Source organism: Xenopus laevis, chromosome 1L (assembly GCF_017654675.1).
Source record: "Xenopus laevis strain J_2021 chromosome 1L, Xenopus_laevis_v10.1, whole genome shotgun sequence".
NCBI classification, from domain to species: Eukaryota; Metazoa; Chordata; class Amphibia; order Anura; family Pipidae; genus Xenopus; species Xenopus laevis.
Genome location: NC_054371.1, coordinates 40,305,621 through 40,327,960, shown reverse-complemented (window position 1 = coordinate 40,327,960; position 22,340 = coordinate 40,305,621). Strand labels below are relative to the sequence as shown.

Genomic DNA, 22,340 nt, shown 5'->3' with positions numbered 1-22,340 from the left:
TGCTCTCTGTTTGTTTATGATAGCAGCTGCAGTATTAGCTTCATGTGACATCTCTTCCTGCCTGAGTTTCGCACTGCTCACTCATAGCTCCGGGCTCAGATTATAGCAGGGAGGGGAGGAGGGAGGGGGAGAGGAGCAAGCTGAACATGCTCAAGCCCTAGCCCTGGAGAACAGCAAGTCTGATACAGAAGCCCATGTGTACACAATAGAAGGAAAGAAATGCTGTGTTTATATAAACAAGCTGCTTTGTAGCCAAGGGGGCAGCCATTCAAAGTTGAGGCATAGGATACACAGCAGATAAGTTAGTCTCTGTAGTATACAATGGGATTCTTCTGTCACTCCTTTAAAACAGGTTCATTTTTTGGTGTTCTTGTTCCTTTAAAGAAAGAAAGAAAGTATGAGATAAGGCTCAAGTTACACAGCAGATAGCAGATAAGCTCTGTAGAACATAATGTTATCTGCTATCCACTAGCATACCTCCCAACTGTCCTGTTTTCAGAGGGACAGTCCCTCTTTTGACAGCTCAACCCGCAGTCCCTCATTTGTACTGGAAAGTCCCAATTTTCTCTGCACTGAACAGGCAGAAAAAGAAACAAAGTTTCTAACTTAATTGGCTTTTGGCAGAGAGCACAGAACAGCCACAGCTGCAGATAAGATTCATTTGTAACAATTTTGAGATAAGCAAATAAGTAATTGTAACAGTATAAGATAATAGATCTCTTGGGAGAAGTTAGACTCACAGCTTAAAGGGCAATTCACCTTCATTAGCAAAACTGTAATAACTGGAAAAAAAACAGAAATATGTTCAAACTTTCATAACCTGCCAAATTTTGTAAAATGAACATGGTAATTAGGGAGTGCGGCCACAAAAAGTGGATGAGGTCAAAAAAATTTTGCCACACTGCGCCTGGCAACTTATTTGTCCCACTTTTTATTTACAAAATGGGAGGTATGCGTAGGGAGGTATGCACTATGTATCCTGTGCCATAAAGCCTTTTTTCAATTTCCGTCATTGCTCCACAGCAGCTTGTTTATATGAACTATAGTAGTGTTTCTGAAGCAAACAGATCAGTTTTACCAGTGCAGGGCAACACTACATGATATTTTCATTACTTTAAAACACTTTCATTTTTTGCTGTTACTGTTCCTATAAGGCTTCTGAATAGATCTACTGTTGCAAATACAATAATTGTGATTATTTGCTTATACTGTGACCAGTCACTACAAGATGTTTTTAGAGCCTTCTGGACAAACTCTGTTCCCCCTAAGCTAAAATCTCCTGTTCGTTTACAGCAAAATACCTAGGGGGCACATTTACTTAGCTCGAGTGAAGGAATAGAAGAAAAAATATTTCGAATTTCGAAGTTTTTTTTTTTGGCTACTTCAACCTTCGACTACGACTTTGAATCGAACGATTCGAACTAAAAACTTTGACCCCCCTACTTTGCCAAGTAAAACCTACCGAACCTCATTGTTAACAATTTTCTGATCGAAGGAAAATCCTTCAATCGATGGATAAAAATCCTTTGAATCGAATTCGATTCGAAGGATTTTTCCTTCGATCGTACGATTGTAGGAAATGCGGTTGTAGGATTGTAGGAAATGCGGTAAATCCTTCTACTTCGATATTCGAAGTCGAAGGATTTTACTTCGACGGTCGAATATCGAGGGTTAATTAACCCTCGATATTCGACCCTAAGTAAATGTGCCCCTAGGTTTGTGTGAGTGCATTGGCATGTCAGCAGGCAACCAGAATTAGCTGGTTGGGTGGTAAATTCTGAAAAAGACTGTGACCTATATTGCTTTTATTTTCTGTTGATCTAATTAGTTCTAATTTTCATTACTTTTAGAGAATGTCTTGGAAAACACGAGGTGAGTTCAAGTCTAAACATGACGTGCGTACGGATGGGATTTTATAACAAAGCATTCATCTTTCTTCCATTTTGGTAGTTTGTATATACAGGTATAAGATCTATTATCCAGAATAGTTGGGTGGTTTTCTAGATGAGGGATATTTTGATCACCATACATTAAGGGGCAGGTTTATCAAGGGTCAGTTTTTTATGGTCAAAACTGTCAAATTCGACTAGGTAGTTATTCAAATTCGATTTGAGTTTTTAAAAAAAATTTAATTCGATTTTCGAGATGTATCATACTCTGGCCCTTTAAGATTCGATCACCTAAAACCTGCTGAATTGCTGTTTAAGTCATTGGGAGAGGTCCAGCAATGACTTCCCGATATTCAAGTTTTTTTCGGATAGAAAACTCGAATCGAGTCTTTGAAATTTAATCGAATTCGATTCGAGTTTTCTGGTTGATTTAATTCATCCGAGTTAGAAAAATTTTTTTTTTTTTTTAATAAATTTCGATTGGTCGAATTTATGGGAGTTTAGGGGAGTTTTTAAAACCTCCCATGAATTCGAAATTCGACCTTTGATAACGTGCCTCTCAGTCTGCCAGAAATCGTTTAAATATGAATTAAACCCAATATGGATCCACGCAGCTTATTTACCATCAAGTGTGCAAGTGTCATCTAATATGCAATAAATTACACAGAACTCATTGTATTTATTATTATTTTATTATATTACTATATACCATAAAAATTAAGTAAATATAATAAAGATAAATCTAATAACACTGCTTAAATTGTAATTCCATTTACCATTGGTAGTTGAACGGGAGTTTCTGTAAACTCTCTAGCAAGCGATAAACCCTTTATTTGAATGCCACCATTATTGCAAATCACTAAAGGACAGGGAGATTGCTAAATGCCACAGCAGGCACTTGCCATGTTCCTCTGAAGGTCAGGAAGGTGCGTTTATCAGCTGCTCAGTGATAAACAGAACAATGAAATTCGCATTGCAAAAGGTTAAAAAATGTCTTCTTTGAAAAAGAGAGGATAAAAAGATGCAATTCCCGTTTAAAGCAAGAAATCTATGATCACATTCACTGAAATGTGTTTGACTTTTAAATATACAATAGATAACAGTATTATGGTCATTTGGATAAGAGGTTTCTTGAACTCAGACCCACCCTACGTGGTCTGACATTTGCTCAGGGCTCCTATATCTGTATCAAGGTTGAAAAACTTAAGCTAAAAGGAAACCTTTACCCCCCAAAATGAATATTTAAGCAACGTAAAGTTTATATCATATTAAGTGACATATTAAAGAATCTTCCCAAACTGTAATATATATTTAAGTAAATATTGCCCTTTTACATCTCTTGCCTTGAGCCACCATTTTATGTCAAAATGGCAGTTTTCTATTTATGATTACCCAATGGCACATACTACTAAAAAAGTATATTATTATGAAAATGGTTTATTTACATGAAGCAGGGTTTTACACATCAGCTGTTTTATGCAATATCTTTTTTTATAGAGACCTACATTGTTTTGGGGGTATAGTTTTCCTATAAGACATCACTAGCCTTTGGCATTTCTTCTTCCAATATCCTAAAAATGCTAATTCGTATCCTCCCCTAGATCTAACTCTGATTGTGGCTGGATTCCCAACCACTTCTTTGGGCCCTTTCCCCAGGGAGCAGCAACACAGTTTGGGAACTTGGGGGTACCTTTAGATTGGGAAATAATAATTCACAATTCTCAGTTGGCTTGTGTACGTATATGATAATCATCTTTTGTATTCTAGTTCCCGAACTATCTCCATGCATGTGGTTACTCTTTTTTTCAGATAAGCCCTTTGCCATGCCATGCAGCAGGTCCTTTCTCCTGTAAGAGACCATGCGGCAGACCGCTTGCATGTGGCAACCACACTTGCTCAAGAGAATGCCATAAAGTCACAGATGTCAACGGCAACAAGGAAAGGGTAAGTGTTCCTGTCATTTTCCTTACTATGAGAAGCCAGCGTTGATTCTGTAGCATCTTGTGTTGACCTGTGAATGGAAGCTGTTTGTAGTAATAACATTTTCTCAAAGACCTCTGAAGTCATTAACGTATGTTGCTCTGCTAGGTTCTTAATGCCTCCATTTAGGTACTAATGATCGCTGCAACCAAGTATGCTTCATTTAAAGGGCCATTAACTGCAACAAATGAGCATTATTTCATCCAACACCCATTTCTGTCCACAACATGTCACACATTTCTGTCCAGAACATGTCACACATCATTTATCTGTTGTATAAACATACTTCCAACCATTGCTCTCATAACTTCATTCATGGGATTTAGATAATATAGATTCTTGATTTGGATCAGGGAGCAAAAAATGAAGTCAGCCTGTATGTAAATATAAATATCATGTTTTCCATGAATGGTTGTATGTTGCATGCTTGTATAAATGGACTCTTTCTTTTATTGTCTCTTTATATTCATTAATTCTTTTTAAAGAAGTTGCGGCTACTTAGTAACATCACTCCATGATGGGGTAGAACCATTTTTTATTGTGTAACAATATATTGTATCTGCCTTGGTATTGCTTCTGCAAATGCTATAATTTTCTGGAAGAACTGCCATTTTGTTTCCTGTCTGATCAGACCAGATCAGTGCACTTGTAGTCATCCATGCATAGGGCTAAATCTGATCCATCTGACCAATTAGAATTAAACCGCAAACCCACTGGTTAATAAATCCAACTCTAAGCCAATCACATAAGGGGTTGGAGAGATTAAATTCATCTCTATTTGGTAAATTCCTAATTGCCACTGTTTTTTTTATTCCTTTAATTACCTATTTCTTTTCAAGGGAAGTATAATTGTTATTAAGAAGAAATATATTACAGAGTTGTTTTACCTCTTTTATACTGTATAGGCTGGAGTAGAATGTGCTGCATGCGAGGAAGAATGCAACAAGCCTCGACCACCTGAGTGTCCACACCGGTGCAATTTACCGTGCCATTCTGATGACTGTCCGCCTTGTGTGCAAATGATCAGAACCAAGTGTCACTGCAAGATCAGCAATCTTTTCATCGAATGCACGTAGGTCAAAATTGGGGGCATTCAGTCTTATCAATTCATTTAGGTTTTGCCTCACTTTAAAGGGATAGTGATGCTTTTCCACATTTATATGGAATGTGTCACTATTGCTAAATGTTCTGTCTGGCTTCCGGTATACCCCTGCTTCAGGCCTGTGTCTGCCTCTGTCATAACTTCTACCTATGCTCTTTCAATAGTTGATGTTGAGCTTGGTAGGAGAGGCTACGGTTCAAAAGTTTAACTCCAGGTTATTAAAGTGATTGTTAAAAAGATATGTTTCTTCTGCGTATGTGCAGTTTAATTTTAGAATCCACTGGAATGAAAACAGATGTCAGTGCGCACAAGTGTGCACAGTCTGCACACTGACAGGAGGATGGCATTGTAGTCAGTGGCATTAAAGGAAAACTAAACCCTCAAAATGAATGGCTAGAAATGCCATATTTCATATACCGTACTAAACTTATTGAACCAGCCTAAAGGTTCAGCATCTGTATAGTAGTATTTTTTTTTAAAGAGCAGGCTGCAGTAAATCAGCAGAAAAGAGGATGTGAAGCTACAGGGGCACTTTTGAGGCACAGATCTTTACTGCTAAATGGTGGTGGCTCTCTTTGGCTGGTATAGAAGCCCAAAACCTAATGTGCAACATTTCTGGCCTGTTTCTTTAGTTCTCCTTTAAGCACCGGCATTCACATACTTTAATGTTTCACTGGAGGAAATCCCATGTGATATTATTCTTAGAGGAATGGGACAGTTGGCATTTTTCTTTCTCAGGAAGTCATGCTCTCCATAGGTGACAACGTGCCTCCAAATACATTCCTATAGACCAGCAGTCCCCAACCTTTTTTTTTTTGCCCGTGAGCCACATTCAAATGTAAAATGAGTCTGGAAGCAACACAAGCTTGAACATCATTTTAAAGGATGCCAAATAAGGGCTGTGATTGGCTATTTGGTAGCCCCTATGTGGACTGGCAGCCTACAGGAGACTCTGTTTAGCAATACACCTGTTTTTTTTTATGTAACCAAAACTTGACTCCAAGCCAAGAATTAAAAAATAAGCGCCTGCTTTGAAGCCACTTGGAGTAACATCCAAAAGGTTGGAGAGCAACACGTTACCCATGAGCCACTGGTTGGGGAACACTTCTATAGACATAAACATTAGCACAGTATTCTAAACAGTTGAGTTGCATCTTCGACAACACTATTCAAATATTAGTTTGTAGAAAGCTGCTTAATTACATTTTGTCAACAGCTGGGAGCACAATTTTCTACTGGTGACAAATTGTCCTATGTGCCATTGCTTTTTGGCTGTCAGATAAGGTGCATACACAAGGAGTGCATACAGCATGAAAATTTGTATTTTTATGTTTTTACTCTGATATGCACTCTGTGGGGCAGATTTACTATAGGGTGACTATACTATAGGGTGACGTAAATTTGCCAGAAGTCCCATCCGCAAGGTCATCGCTAATTTATTAACAGGCGTAAAGGACAATTTGCTAGTGCAGTTTCACTCCCTTTTGGCAGACAAATTTTCACTCGTTACTCTGTAAATTCACTGAAGTGTGAATTTTATTGAACGTTACCTCTTTCGCCAGAGTTTACTTCGCCACCTTCTACTTGGCGAACTGATAAGATGAAGATACATCCACCTCAATCCTATGTCAGTGGCATTATATTCTGTATGCTGAAAAGTCATAAAAGTTTATGCGTTTTTTCATATTTTAAAGCGGGATTGCCTTCAAAAGTCCCAACTATTTAAAATTTTTGTGTTAACATTTTTTTTCAAATAATTTGAGGGGCAGGCCACATTTGTTTTAGGGTGGGCTCATGTCTAGGGCATTTGAGGATCACTTTTGTCTTTATATTGCTTCCTTGGACATTTGTAATAATAAGTAGCCACTTCAAGCATTTGCACCAACATCACTAATAAAGACATCTATACGACCTATATGTTCCCTGCACTATTCAAATTGACCTAAGAGTAAGAGTTCTAACGAAGTTTCGCTAGGCAGAAATGAACGCTAGCAAAAGTTCACTATGAAATCCTCACGCTGACAAATTAACACTAGCGAAACTTAGAGACACGCAACTTTGCATTTTAGTGAATTAGTGTAGTGTAGTAATGAATTTGTGCCTGACGAAGGTGAAAATTCACCCTTTAGTGTGTCTGCACATAGGCCAACACTGTGCTTTTCAGTGCAGAAACACAGCAGAGTGGAGCTCATCTGCTTCTCTCCACCTGTAAATAGCATGCAAGTTGCTTAGAATACAATGGCTTTAGTATTAAAGTGTTGATGTGTAGAGGTGGGTCGAGTGATATTATTGGTTCTCCGGACACCTATAAGATAAAAGCCGTTCTTATATACAATGAAATATTTTATTTGCGTCAAAAAACATTTATAAAGTTTTTAAATGTAGAGTAGAATGTAAAGTAAGAATGTATTTGTTATTCTTCCACAGGAAATTATCTATGGCTGATGCTAAAGAAAAGAATAATTTGACTTCATGCAAAAATCAATGTCCTAAAGAGGTAATTGGGGTTTATACTATGGATAATGTACCAGGTACCTATCGAAATGGAAATTTGTAATCAGCGATGCATAATTGAACTTGTCGAAATTCAAGATTTGGTGCTGTATACATTGGGAGTAAAACTGTATAAAGGGATGAAGCACTGGAGGAATTAATATGACTTCTTCACTGCAGGCTTCACAATATTTGACCTTTTGGATTTGGGTCTTCAGGGCCAAAGTTTGAGCTGTAGGGACGTCAGACTTTGCATGAAGACTAGGAACTGAATCTAAAGAGGATAAACATCTTATATTACAACAATATAAACCAAACTGCTAATCTTTGGTTGTTTATGAACTACATCTTCCTTAATAAAGCTGGAGACTTTGGGTAGACATGCATGAAATTAGTATGCAATGTAATATGCCCTTTCTGTATTTATTTATTTATTTATTTTTTCCTACCAGGATGCCCATATCTTACTTTGTGCCCAGGTATATACCGTCAAAGGGATTTTTCAGTTATGGACAGTGCAGTGGTGCAGTAGTTAGCATTGCAGCCTTGCAGCAAGTACTGGGGTCCTAGGATCGATTCCATCCAGGACAGTGTCTTTATGTGTTTCCTACTCTTATTTCCTTCTACCTTACACAAAGGTTAACTGTTTCCTGAACCCAACTGAACTTACTGTGTGTGAATGTGATGGAGACCATAGATTGCAAGCAATCAGTAGAGACTGATGGGTACTATGGGGAAGATTCAATAAAGGGTGAAGTGGCTGACGCTAGCGATAATTCAACAGAAATCTCATCCGCAGGGACATCGACAATTCACTAACAGGTGTAGAGGACAATTCGCTAGCGAACGAGACAGTCTTTAGCGTTCGCTCAAACTGGCAAATGGTCGTTACTCAAATTCACAATTCACAAAGATGCAAATTTTACTGAACGTTACCTGTTTCGCCAGAGTTTACTTTGCCACCTCAGACCAGTGAACTGATAAAACGGAGCTACATCATATCCTGTGTGCTGGAAATACATTAAAGTTGTAAAAAACGCTCGCGATTTTACTTTTTTTAAAGCAGGATTGCCATCAAAAGGCAAAAGATGTATGTGTGAGCAATTTTTAAAATTTGAGTAACATGGCACATTTGTTTAAGGGTGGGCTCATGTCTAGAGGGCATTAGAGGATCTCTTCTGTCTTTATTATGGCTCATTGGACATGTGTTTGAAAAAATGGCTTCAAGCATTTGCACCAACATTACTAATAAAGACGTCCATATGACTTATAGGTACCCACACTATTCAAATTTACCAAAACGCAAGAGTGCTAGCGAAGTTTCACTAGGCAGAAATGAACGCAAGCAAAAAATTCTCTATGCAATGCTCGCCCAGCCAAAGTAATGCTATAAAAAATTCGGCAGTTGCTGAGACACAGCAGTAGTGGTAACAATTTGCACCTGGGGGAGTGGCGCAGAGTGTGGTGAATCGGTCACTGGCAAAAATTCACCCTTAAGTGAAGTTGCCCCTATGTGTGTCTGTAAATTGCTGTGAAATATAAATAATAATGTCACTTTTCAGCTGGTCGAACAGTGCCTCATTTACCATCACCCTATTCATCTGCCAGTACATACTGATTTCATGCAATTAAAAACTGATCTTTCCTTTGGGTTTGGTCTACCTCCCATAAATCCACTTATAGATTCATAGCTGCCAACCTCCATTCTTTACTTTACCTATTTTCAGAAAATCAATTCAGGAGAAATATATTTATCACTCCATTCTAGCTTTAATACGTTAATAAAAAGGATTTGTTAGAATAGCGGCAGGTAATTATACAGCCGCAATCTTTTCTCTTTTCTGTTCTCAACCACTCAAATCTGTATTTCCAGATAACATTGTAAAGTATTGTTGAAGGACAATATAAGATCAGCAATAGACAACAGTGTTTTAGAGGAGACCTACACAAAACCACTTAATCTTATAGAGCTGGAAATAAATAGGGATTATGAACCAAATATTGTGGCTTTCTTTGTAAAGTCTATTTTTTTTATTTAAGGACCAGGAGCTGCCTTATACTTAATCTTTTTTTCCAATCTTAACTCATGCTCTGCATTCTGTTTGTTAGCCTCTTTTATGTGATGCATGATTCTAGTCACTAGGCATGGAACGTGATTGGTAGGTAAACGTGGAAAGTAATGCACAACTGGGAACTGCCATAACTGTGAATATCCAGTCAATTGGATGCTTTAAAAATCTCTTCCACATACAAACATTTTATTATTCCTGCTGCAAGCAACTTGGTTATGCAGTTCAGCATTCAGAATCATCATCTGCTCTAAAAGAGGGAATTGCTAGCTTCTAGTTGCATGCCTCCTCAACAGAACTCTTTATACCTGCTAAAATCAATTGCTCCTGTTCTAGGTCTGTAGGTTTATTATATAAGTGATGACATATAACTATATACAGTGATGACATATAACTAATAACAACTGGATAGATGTGTGACGCATACTCAGGACAACCTCACAGAAAGGAATTCATACCTGTTCATTTATGCAACCAATCCTCATGTACTTGAAATATATACACCTATGTAAGCGCAGAATGCTTGCAAGTCTCTGTGTATTATACTGTACTGAACAGTTGCCACCTTTATAATAGCATTATATTGCTACATTGCATTTATATTTGTAATTTCTTCTGTTTGCCGCCTTTTCCCTTTAGATGGCCCTGTACAGAAAATACATATTTTGGTATGCTTAGGAACAAGGAAGAATATCTTTCAATTATAGAGATAGACTTCACCTTCCATTTGCAAGCCTAAGGGGAGGTGATGTTAGAACCTGAAATTCCTTGGCTGCTCATTTGGTTGTCTGGCAGTTGTAAAGTAATTCACAAAAGGAATAAATATCAGGTATTTTATATAGTAGAGTACATCAGCAGATTTCCCAGGAAAGAAGTAGCACTTACATCATTAAACATTATTAGCTTTCCATGCTTCTGCTTCTCCGGTTGCATATATGTTAACTGCCGGCTTCGCCAAATCTGAAACTGAGTAATTCCCTGTATAGGCTGTGTCTTTCATTTGCGTGGGAATCCCACCTGAAAAGAACACATTCAGAAACATTAAGCATCCTAACGTTCATCTGGAGGGATTAGCCATATGAAATTAGATTTCATGCTGATTGGCAGGAATAGCAGCAAAAGTAGAGACGATTATAATGAAGCCTGTGCAGGGCAATTGTAGCACCTTGTCAGACATGAACTATTTCTTTTGGCTGCAGAAAGTTGTTTTTTTTTACACTTTGTGGCTGATAGAGGTGATACTTCTTGACCCGAGTCTCGAGTTTCCCCTCTGGTTCTCAATAGCAGAACCATTTATGCGACTTCACATACTGTCTGGGTGTTCTGTAAACATTTACATTGGGAAATTTGATGGTTCCAGCCAGACTTCCTGTGGAAGGAAACAAGACGAACTATAGAAATGACCCTGTATTAATATAATGACATGTCAACGACATTGCCATCTGGATTTACTACTCTACAATTGTATGTTTTTACTATCCATTTCGATGGCTTTTCTAGACGGACGGAGATATCGAAAACATTATTAAATGTACCAAATGCATCTACCATATCACTGAAAGGCTAAAAGAACTCCTATTACTAAGTGCAGTTAAAGAGAGAACATACACTTGAAGCAAAGCCTCAATGAAACTCTCATCTACCCCCCATAACTAGCTGCAGATTTACTGCCATGCAGAAGCTTATGGCATCAGGTGATTGCATTCTGACAAGTTGCAAGTTCCAAATTATCCTGTTTTAAAACCCTTAGTGCACCCACTGAGAGTTGCCTTTACTGTTTCAAAGCACTTCGAGTTTCGCTATATTAAGTAGTAAAAAGCAGGGTTCGTTTGTTGTTTGATTTACTTCTCCAGTCACACTTTATTAATGGTGACGCATGAGGAGGAACACGTTTCCCTCGCCCTATAATTTATATTGGTTCAGAAGTTCAGTTATGCTCTTCACGAGCATGAATTAAATCAGTTCTGATTTTAGGAATGTGGCAGGTGTAAAATGAATGTCTGCCGTGAATGAGGTTTCCATGGTTAACACAGTCCGGAGCAATAGAATAGTGAAGCAGGAGGTCGATTCACTTATTATTAAGCCCTAATGTGTTTTTGTCTCCTAGTTGCCCTGCGGTCACCGATGCAAAGAAATTTGCCACCAAGGGAATTGTTCTCTCAATTGCATTCAGAAAGTAAAACTCCGCTGTCCTTGCAGAAGAATTAAAAAGGTGAGTTCTCTGTATTAACAGCCTCTATATCTGACTTCCACATCATCTTTTTATAATGGATCATTCACCGGCCTTCAGATTCCATCTAAGGAAAGACAGAACATGAATAGCTGGTTTACTGGAGTTAAATTAATATTTTGAAGGGGTTGTTCACCTTTCAGATAACTTTTAGTATGATGTAGAGCGTGATATTCTGAGATAATTTGTTTTCATTTTTTATTATTGGAGGTTTTTGAGTTAGCTTTTTATTCAGCAGCTCTTCAATTTGCATTTTTAGCAATCTGGTAACAAGGGCCCAAACCTTAGCAACCATGCATTGATTTGAATAAGAGACTGGAATATGAATAGGAGAGCGTCTAAATAGAAGGATCAGTAATAAAAAGTAACAATACATTTGTAGCCTTAGACAGCATTTGTTTTTTAGAAGGGGACAGCGACGCCCATTTGAAAGCTGCAAAGAATCAGAAGAAAAAGACATAACTATAAAACTATAAAAATAAATAATAAAAACCAATTGAAAAGTTGCTTAGAATTCGTCGTTCAATATAATATAATAATAATAATATAATATAATAAAAAGTTACCTTAAACGTGAACCACCCCTTTAAAGATTGTATTATTTAATATTTTCATTTACCATTCATTTTATGTTTACATATAATTCTTTGCATCTGTATTATTGTCTACTCTATTTCTTGCTCATCTAATCTGTCATAAATCTGTAGCAGTTACTAAACTATTCGTCCAGAAGTACAGCAGATCTCAGGATGATCTCAGTAGAGAGCATTTGCTAGAATCATTGGATTGAGAACGGTCATAGTTCTCCATATATCTGATACATTAAACCCGTCTGATTTCTCTCCCAGTCATTTTCTTTTATTCCAAGACATTATTTTATATTACACAAGACATCTCCATTTCCCCCCCCCCTAGAAATAAAATATTTGGTATCCGGAGCAAGTAGTCCCAGCATCCCGCTGTGGTTGTTGGATCGTTGCCATTACCTATAAAAAAAAAAACTCATCCCTGATCTATTGGCAATAATCTTCCTCAGTAGCTTTCCTTCTTCTTTAAAAAGGAGCTCATGACACACCACCCAAGCCTATAAGTTTTGTTCTGTAGTGTGGGGGGGGGGGGTGAGCTTTTCCACGTATCTGCTCCCATTGCTGCATTATCTAGCAGTTTCTCCTTCAGTTGACCGAGCTCCAGCTGGTTCTTTTTATTGTTGCTTGGCTGTGGTAACATATTTGCTTTGTTGGGTAACTTCCATTTGATAAAATATTATCCTTTTGATGGTTCGACCCTTTTGACCACATAACGCTGGGGATTTCGTTGACATTAAAGGTTTAACATTTTGCGATGTCTCTGATTAGCACCAATCTGGCTTCAATAAACAGAAACACATTTCAGTGCAGCTCTCTCCATTGTTTCCTGACATACTCTTTTTTTTTGCATGACACGATCAATGGTCACACCAGACCATGGCCTGCTTTTATGCATTACATATGAAGAGATGTGCTTTTTTTTTTTTGATATGGGGAGGTTGAATTTCACCTCGCACCAGCTGTGTGCACAGTTCTTCAATATCCTGATCTTGGTGAACTATTGATCAAAGATCATGTTTCTCTCTGTCCCTAGGAGATGCCTTGTAACTCGGTGCGGGAAGGTCACATTTCACTAGAATGTGATTCTGTTTGCCTGGATGTGAGAAAGAAAGCTGCAGAGGTAACACGCCTTGCTTTGTGTTCATTAGATGCGTATTTACATGTGACCCTATGGGTACTTTTTCCAGTATTTTCTTCTGTGCTCGCTATGATTACTGTTAGCTTTATGACTTTGTTTAATTGCAGTGTTTGTTGACTGTAACAGTCTGGAAACAATGAATTTTCTTATGAGCCATGATAATCATACTGTATACAACACAAACATCCTTTTGGGCCAAAGTACTGTTTTATACGTTAAGTCGAAGCAATGCATTGGAGTTGGTTGCTTCCTAGTCATTGTCTTGGGAAACACCATGGGGCAAATTAATTAAGGATCGAGTTAAAATTTGAGTTTTCAAGGTGATTATTTTGGTCAAAACTCACATTTTCAGGTTAAAAAAAACCCTAAAATTTTTCGAGATTTATTATACACCAACCCTGGAAATAGCTCTAATCCAAAAATACACCTTCTAGGTCGAGGTCATGTAGGCGTCAACGGCAGAGGTCCCTTGAACCATTTGAAGATGTTAAAAGCCTTCATGATGTTTTTTTGGACGGTTTAGCCAATTCGAGTTTTTGTGTTTGTCAACTTGAACTCGCTGAATCAAATTTTTTCCATTTGAGTTTTTTCTTAAATAGGAAACCATTAGAGTTTTGATTTCATTTGAGGTATAAAAAAAACAGTAACATTCAACCTTTGATAAATAACCCCCTTTGAGTAGGGGGTCATGAGTAGGGGGTCATGAGTAGGGGGTCACGAGTAGCAGTCATGAGTAGCTCTTTCCATGTCATTGTCAGACAAGAATATGCTGGCCAAATACAGATATATATATATATATATATATATATATATATATATATATATATATATATATATATATATATATATATATATATATATATATATATATATATATATGCAGCTATTTCACTATGCATTTGCAGCACTCCACTTCCAAAGTAACATACAGTTCTGTGCTTAAATCTGCTCCGCATGTGCTTGTGGAAATTTTGATTTATCCTAGAGTTATCATTTAAAATATATGTGATTGTTCATATTTTCCAAGCTTACTGTTTCATTTTGCAGATGAAAGCAGAAGAAGAAAATGCAGCTGTTGAGCAAGAGAGACGCAGACAGCAGGTATTTAATATTTGATATAAAATGTTTTGATCCTTATTGTTCGGGGAGGAAGATAACTCCAATTTGGTAGAGTTAAAAAAAAAAATTGAAATTCCTGTTATTGCTTGAACTGAATAATGACTCGGCTCAGACTTCATGGAAAAAGACAGCACTAGTTCTCGTCAAATATTTCACCAACCCAAGACTGATTGTGTTATTGCTTAGACTGCTTTGTTCAGAATAAAGGGTTTGTGACTCCTTGTTACAAGATGACCAAAGCCAGATAGTCTGTGTTTCGCATTTATGTATTGAGGCAGCAAGATCTTCATTGTATTTCTCTTATGACGAGGGTTTTGCTCATACCGCCCCATTGTTTCTAATAATGTCAAATAGTGGCAGTATCCTTTTATATAAACAAAACATTATTTTTTATATTTATAAATGTATTTTGAGTATTGTTGCCAGCCTTTTCAGTAAGTTGAAACCCGACGCAATCAGATCAAATGGGGACATCAGCTTGTATTTTAGCTGAATTTTTTTGCACTACACACTGTCGAGAAAAAAAACGTTAAAAAAAACCAAAGCTTTTGAGACTGAGAAAATGCAACAACAAATGATACATATATGCACGATTTGAAAAACAGTGAGCGGCATTTTTTTAAAACAACATTTGACACTCTGACATCTGTTGGAATGCTTTGATTGGCTGAGTGAGGGCCAGGTCTTGCCTCAGCATCCAACCCATTCACAGACTAGGCAAAGCAGATTGTATATGTCCTGTTTACTATCAGTGAGGCAAGTACATTACACAGCCTATGTATTCCTCACGCTGCTGGGAAGAATTCCTGCTTATTTTGTGTTTGGATACAAGTGTGATTGTGACACATTTTGGGACAAATGGGTATTTTTTCAGCTTGAATATGGAGCTGCTGGTTAAGTCTCCTTTTACAAAGCAAGCAGTTATGTCTCATTCTCTATAACTGGAACTTTCAGATCAGGTTGCAATCCTAGTGGAAACCCATTGTTCCTGTTGCTGCGGGATTTTGAGTTTTGAACAGGATTAATTAGCATTATGATTGAGATAAGAAACCTTATTAAGGAAAGGAAGCACTCCATAACAGATTTAAAATATTATTATTATTATTAGGGATGCACAAAATCCAGGATTTGATTCGGGATTCAGCCAGGATTCTGCCTTTTTCAGCAGGATTCGGATTCGGAATCCTTCTGCCTGGCTGACCATATGCATATGCAAATTTGGGGCACGGAGGGAAATCTTGTAACTTTTTGTCACAAAACAAGGAAATAAAAAATGTTTTCCCCTTCGGCCTAATCTTTTGCAAAGGATTTGGGCGTCAGGCCGAAACCAAAATAATGGATCGGTGCATCCCTAATTATTATCCTTAATCCTATTGAGTTAACCGTAAGTATGATATAGAGAGTGATATTCTGAGACAATTTGCAATATTTTTAGCTTTGTAATCAGCAGCTCTCCAATTTGCAATTTCAGCAATCTGGTTGCTAGGGTCCTAATTACCATAGAAACCATGCATTGATTTGAATAAGAGACTGAGGAGAGGGCTCGAATAAAAAGAAGGGTAACAACAAGTAGCAATAACAATAAATGTGTAGCCTTACTGAGCATTTGTTTTTGTTGTTTTTTCAATACATTTTTATTGCTTTTCCAGCATTTTTAAATACATTTAATTATGCTGTATGTTAAAATAACAGGATGAATAATGTATCAAGCATTTGTTTTTTTTAGATGGGGTCAGTGACCCCCATTTGAAAGCTGGAAAGAGTCAGACGAAAATGATAAAAAAAACTATAAGAATAAATAATGAAGATCAATTGAAAAGTTGCTTAGAATTGCCCATTCTATAACATCCTAAACGTTAACTTGAAGATGAACCACCCCTTTAATTTATATAATGCTAATATATTGCACAGTGCTTTTACATCAGCCCCTGCTCCACTTGTGTAATGTCCCTATTACAGTCACACAGTATACATGTCTACTAGGTTTATTTTCAACAGCAGCCAACTTGCTGTGTGTTTTGGAGAGCAGGAGGAAACTGCCGATAATTGCTAATGGTAATCTGCCCAACACTAAGGGGGTTATTTATCAGAGTCCGAATTTATCTCAATATTTTGTGCTACAAACTCCGATCAAATCCGCTCAGGTTTTATACTCTTATTTATTATTACATTTTCCCGAAAATATGCTTTGCGGGGAAAAAAATCAGATTTTTGCCTGAAATCTCAGAAAAATCGGGGAATTGCACGAAACCCAGCGCACATCAAAAAATCATTGGGACTTCTCCCATTGACTTATATGCAACCTTCGACAGGTCTCAGATGCCGGAATTTCAGATTCGGACTCCATCCTTGGGGTCTAATAAATTCCGAAAAATTCGTGATTTTTAAAAGTCAGATTTTATAAAAAAAAAATCCCAAATTTTTCGTGATTTTTGCCTAAATGAGAAAGTTGATTCCTTTCAAGAATTATTTTTGCTGCTTCCATATTTGGTGGAGACTCATTTATTTATATATATATATATATATATATATATATATATATATATATATATATATATATATATATATATATATATATATCAGGTGCCCTTTAGGAAAGGGGTTCTTGGTGGTGCTGTTATTGATTGAAAATAGGTTTAAATAGATTTTTGTACCTTTTGAAAATTACAAGATAGAGCAAACAATTGGTACGAAGCAATACTTACCCACCGTGCACTATTGCTCCCCCAGTAACATGAAAAAATGAAAGTGTTTTAAAGTAATAAAAATAAAATGCAGTGTTGCCCGGCACTTGTAAAACGGGTGTGTTTGCTTCAGAAACACTACTATTGTTTATATAAATAAGCTGCTGTGTAGCAATGGGGGCAGCCATTCAAAGGAGAAAAGGCTCAGGTTACACAGCAGGTAAGCTCTGTAGAACATAATGGTGTTCACTGTTATCCACTATTTAACCTGTGCCATATAGACTTTTTTCAATTTCCGCCATTGCTACACAGCAGCTTGTTTATATGAACTATAGTAATGTTTCTGAAGCAAATACGTCAGTTTTACCAGTGCAGGGCAACACTACATGATATTTTCATTACTTTAAAACACTTAAATTTTTTGGTGTTACTGTTCCTTTAATTCAGTGCATATATTGTCACTGGAAGTAAATTGTTTGTGTGAGCCTGGCAATAGGTTTGTACTTGTCTTTTATCTCTAGCCCTTTGTGCCCATATTAGAGGTATTACTGCGAAGAAGCTGTAGGATTTCAAAACAAAATCATAAAGCCCTGGTGGGAGTGAGGTTGGCCAAGCCATTCAATGCAGCACATATTGGGATTTAGTCCCTTTTTGTTAAATCCTTAGCTAGATAAATACAGATTCATCACTTAGCACACTTGATAATACCATTGCCTTGAGGACATGGAGCAACTTGGGCTGACGTGGATTTCCACCAACACGTTTCTTTAATAATTCTGCAATAGGAGTACATCTTCAGCCCTTGTTTTCCATTCCCTTTCTCAAAATATGTCATATTGTTTTGTATATTTACCAAACCATTCTGAACACAGCGGGATGTGTAATGCCGAAGGAATGTAATAAGGGTGGAATAGCTAATAATGCGTTTTATTAGCATGTTGCATTGGTTATGCATCATTATGACATTTAGCAATCAGTTGGGAGCATTCCTAATAAATCAGACACGTGAAATAATTCAGTTCAGATCAACACATTGCTCTTCTTCTTGCTACATCCATTTCTTCAGTAAAACAAACTCTAGCCTCTGTAGCGTATGAAAATGACATTCAGGATAAAAAAATAGAATAACTAGGTAGGGTTGCCACACGGCTGTATTTTACCGGCATAGCTGGTAAAATACCTGCTACGGCTGGGGCCGCTATTACATATATACCGGCATGTAGTTGCCGGTAATTTGTAATACCCTTAAAAAAAGCCCTTACCCCGCCCCAAATTCGATCAGAACTTTTTTTTCAGGCTTCTGGCCATCGCAACTGTTGCTCCCCCCCTTTCACATCACTGTGCGTGGCTCCACCACCTTTTGTGTAACAGACCACCCCTTTTGTACCTCCCCTCCCACCAGCCGATTAAATTTTTCAGAAAAGGTGGCAACCCTATAACCAGGCCATGCAGGGCTGCAAATTACGAGGTTCACAATGACAAGTGCTGCACTTAGGGGCAGATTTTTTTAAGGGTCGAATTGAAAATTCTAATTCAAATCAATTTCTTTTCAATTTTTTTTTATGGTCAAAACTGTCAAATTCGACTAGGGAATTATCCAAACTCGATTCGAATTTGATTTGAATTTCGAGATTTATCATACTCTGACCCTTTAAGAATTTGAATTAGACTATTCGCCACCTAGAACCTGACAAATTCATTTATAAGTCTGTGATCATTTTGGAGATGTTTGTAGCCTTCCTGACATTCACGTTCGGAGAAAAAAAACTCGAATTAAGTGTTGTACAATTCGAATCTAATTAGATTCGAGTTTTAGGATCGGTAATATTCGTCCTAGTTTTAAAAAAAAATTTTTTTTTTTAATTTTTCCCCAATCGAATTTCGAATTCAATTGAATTTATTAGAGTTTAAAAAACGAAATTTAAAATTCGAAATTCAACCCTTGATAAATCTGCTTCCCCATGTTGTGGCTACTGAGCTACAAAGAAGCTGTTTCCTGAAGCCAGGCATCATAGTCCCTCACACAGTGATATAGCCAGAGTCACATTACACACTTCATTGGAACAGAATGAAGAGTGACAGGATTCCTGCTCGTTCCATTCTGGAATAGAAACGTTCTTTCCTCCCCAGCAGGCTGGTTTTATACAACCACAATTCCCCATGGATGGTCTCTTAAACAGAGGTTGGGGCTAGTTTTCCCTGAAATAGTACCTATTAAAGGAGAACTAAACCCTAAAAATGAATATACAAATGGCTACAAATGCCATATTTTATATACAGTATTTATTGCAGCAGCCTAAAGGTTCAGCTTGTCAATAGCAGCAATGATCCAGGACTTCAAACTTGTCACAAGGGGTCACCATCTTGGAAAGTGTCTGTGACACTCACATGCTCAGTGGGCTCTGAGCAGCTGTTGAGAAGCTAAGCTTAGGGGTCGTCACTAATTATCCAGCAGAAAATGAGGTTTGTCTGTAATATAAGCTGATGCTACAGGGCTGATTATTAATTTCTGATGCTAGTTGCACTGGTTTCTGTGCTGCCATGTAGTAATTATCTGTATTAATTACTAATCAGCCTTATATTTTGATATTTATATTCTATGTGTACTGTATATTGTGAGTGGGTACCTAAACTTAGTAAGTGACAGCAGCACAGAGCATGTGCAGTGAATCAGCAGAAAAGAAGATGCGGAGCTACTGGGGCATGTTTAGAGACACAGATCTTCCCTTCTAAAGGGCTGTGGTTGCCTTGGGCTGGTACAGAAGCGCAAAACATAATTTACAACATTTCTAGCTAATTCTTTAAGCTTTACTTCTCCTTTAAATGCTTTATGCTGAAACATCTCTTGACCTTTATCAGATATCCGCGCGGGGAAGCAGAAATTGTGACTATTCTGTGAATAACTCATCTAGTACAATGCTGATTTTTCTCTTATCACTCTCTGCTCTAGGCTGAACTGGAAGCTTTTGAAAACCGTCTGAAAGGAAAACGGCGAAAGAATAAGCGGAAAGATGAAGTGGAGGTGCAACAGACGGCATGGCAGAAATACAAGAAGTACATAATGATGCCTGTCTGTGGAATCGCTCTAGCTGTATTCACCCTATATTACACTCAAGTTGACGTGTAACCATTTATTAAAGGGGAAGTTCACCTTTTATCTCACTTTATATTATAGATGGACCTATTCTAAGCAAATTGCAGTTGGTATTTATTTATTTTTTTTGACAGTTCAGGAATTGTTATGTCATCTTTTTCTGCCTTTCTCTAGGCTGCAACTGGAAAAGTCTCTCTCTGGTTGTGATGGGGCCCCAGATTTAGCTTATATTTTTGCTCAGGCCCCAGAGTAGTCATATTTCCTTCTGAATTCCAAAACGATGTTTTTTTGCTAAGGTTATTAAGCCCTAGCAGCTTTTTACATTCAAAGCCTGGAAGAAAGAAAAAAAATCCAAATTAATTAAAAATAAATAAAAACAAAGGCAAAATGTCAATTGTCTTAGAATACTACTGTCTACATTATTCCAAATGGAATCTACCCTGTTTTAAGTTCCTTATTGGTTTCCCTAATTTGGTTTGAATCATGCTTATATAAAATGCTCCTAGAATTTTTCCCTTCTTTATAGGCAACTGCAAGACCCAAGGAGCAAAAACTGTTTGGCTAGCATGATCAATTTGTTGGCCCCAAACCGTATTTCTAGTTAGGGGTCTTATTTTAGGGATGCACCAAATCCAGGATTCAGCCTTTTTTAGCAGGATTCAGATTTGGCTGAATCCTTCTGCCAGGCCAAACCAAATCCTAATTTGCATATGCAAATTAGGGACGGAGAGAGAAATCGCGTGACTTCTCACAAACCAAGGAAGTAAAAAAATGTTTTCCCCTTCCACCCCTAATTTGCATATGCAAATTCAGATTTGTTTCGGTATTTGGCCAAATCTTTCACGAAGGGTTCGGGGGTTCGGCCGAATCCAAAATAGTGGATTCGGTGCATCCCTACTTATTTTGTTTTCATAATTATCTGTGCCCTGTTGTGGTATTTATACCGCAAAGTACAATGGAGCTCAGCCAGTGGTGGGGCTTCTAAAATATATATTAACGTTTATAAAATTAGAAGAATCTGGGCATATATATTTACTTGTTTTATTTACTGTAGTCATTATTTTAGTTATATTTATAGAAAATTTTAGAAAAGCTATTTCAAAATTGATTTAAATCTTTCTTCGCGTAGATCCACTTTTGCTACCGAAATGATTAGCATGTGAATTAGTCATGATGGTGTCATTCTGTTTTCTTAAATGTGTGATGTGAGGTCCGCAGAGCTCAGTTTGCAAATGCCTGCACCAAAATAAATCTGTCTTTCGATGAAATATAGTCTAAAATTTACTTTTAGTATCACTTTCACATATTTCATGTCCAGTAAAAAAAAAACAAATCTGTTTCTCAGCTCTGGATGGTTCCTAAGAAGATTTGTTTCATTTGCAGCTGATGAGTTCCATATTTCAACCTGTAGCACTGGCTACCTCTGTCACTGGATTACATTTTACTATGATTTAGTGAGTGACAAAAGAGAAAGTAAGTCAGGTTTACTAAAGGGTAACTAAAGGACAATTTGCTTTGTAGAAAAAGAGAATCCACTTGCATTTTAATGATTTTTAGGTGTCCATTTAGATAACACCTACAAGACACATTTTGCATAACTGTTTTGTAGTTAATTAAAGGGATACTGTCATGGGAAAACATGTTTTTTTTTCAAAACGCATGAGATAATAGTGTTGCTCCAGCACACGTCTGCACTGAAATCCGTTTTTTGAAAGAGCAAACAGATTTTTAATATTTAATTTTGAAATCTGACACCAGTCTAAACAGGTGCCCCTGGTCATGGGACTTGATAAACATCAGATAAACTTCAGTTCAGTTTTACTACTGCAAGTTGGAGTGATATCACCAGGGTCGCACTGGGGGTCCTGGGGGCCATCGGGCTGCTTTCCCAGGGCCCCCCTGCTGTGCAACTATGGACACTATGCTTTTGCCGTGACTGTCCGAAAAAGGGAGGT

General features: G+C 37.4%; 1 protein-coding gene across 1 annotated transcript in view; it reads left to right on the top strand.

Moving 5' to 3' along the window:
• The window catches only part of nfxl1.L (nuclear transcription factor, X-box binding like 1 L homeolog), a 54,772-nt gene extending 33,119 nt beyond the window's left edge, over positions 1-21,653 (top strand). The window contains 8 exon segments of the mRNA NM_001096972.1: positions 1,851-1,872; positions 3,699-3,833; positions 4,775-4,941; positions 7,399-7,468; positions 11,641-11,745; positions 13,384-13,470; positions 14,536-14,589; positions 20,242-21,653. Coding sequence (NP_001090441.1) covers positions 1,851-1,872; positions 3,699-3,833; positions 4,775-4,941; positions 7,399-7,468; positions 11,641-11,745; positions 13,384-13,470; positions 14,536-14,589; positions 20,242-20,418 — 817 coding nt within the window. The 3' untranslated portion in view covers positions 20,419-21,653.
• The last annotated feature ends 687 nt before the right edge of the window (positions 21,654-22,340 follow it).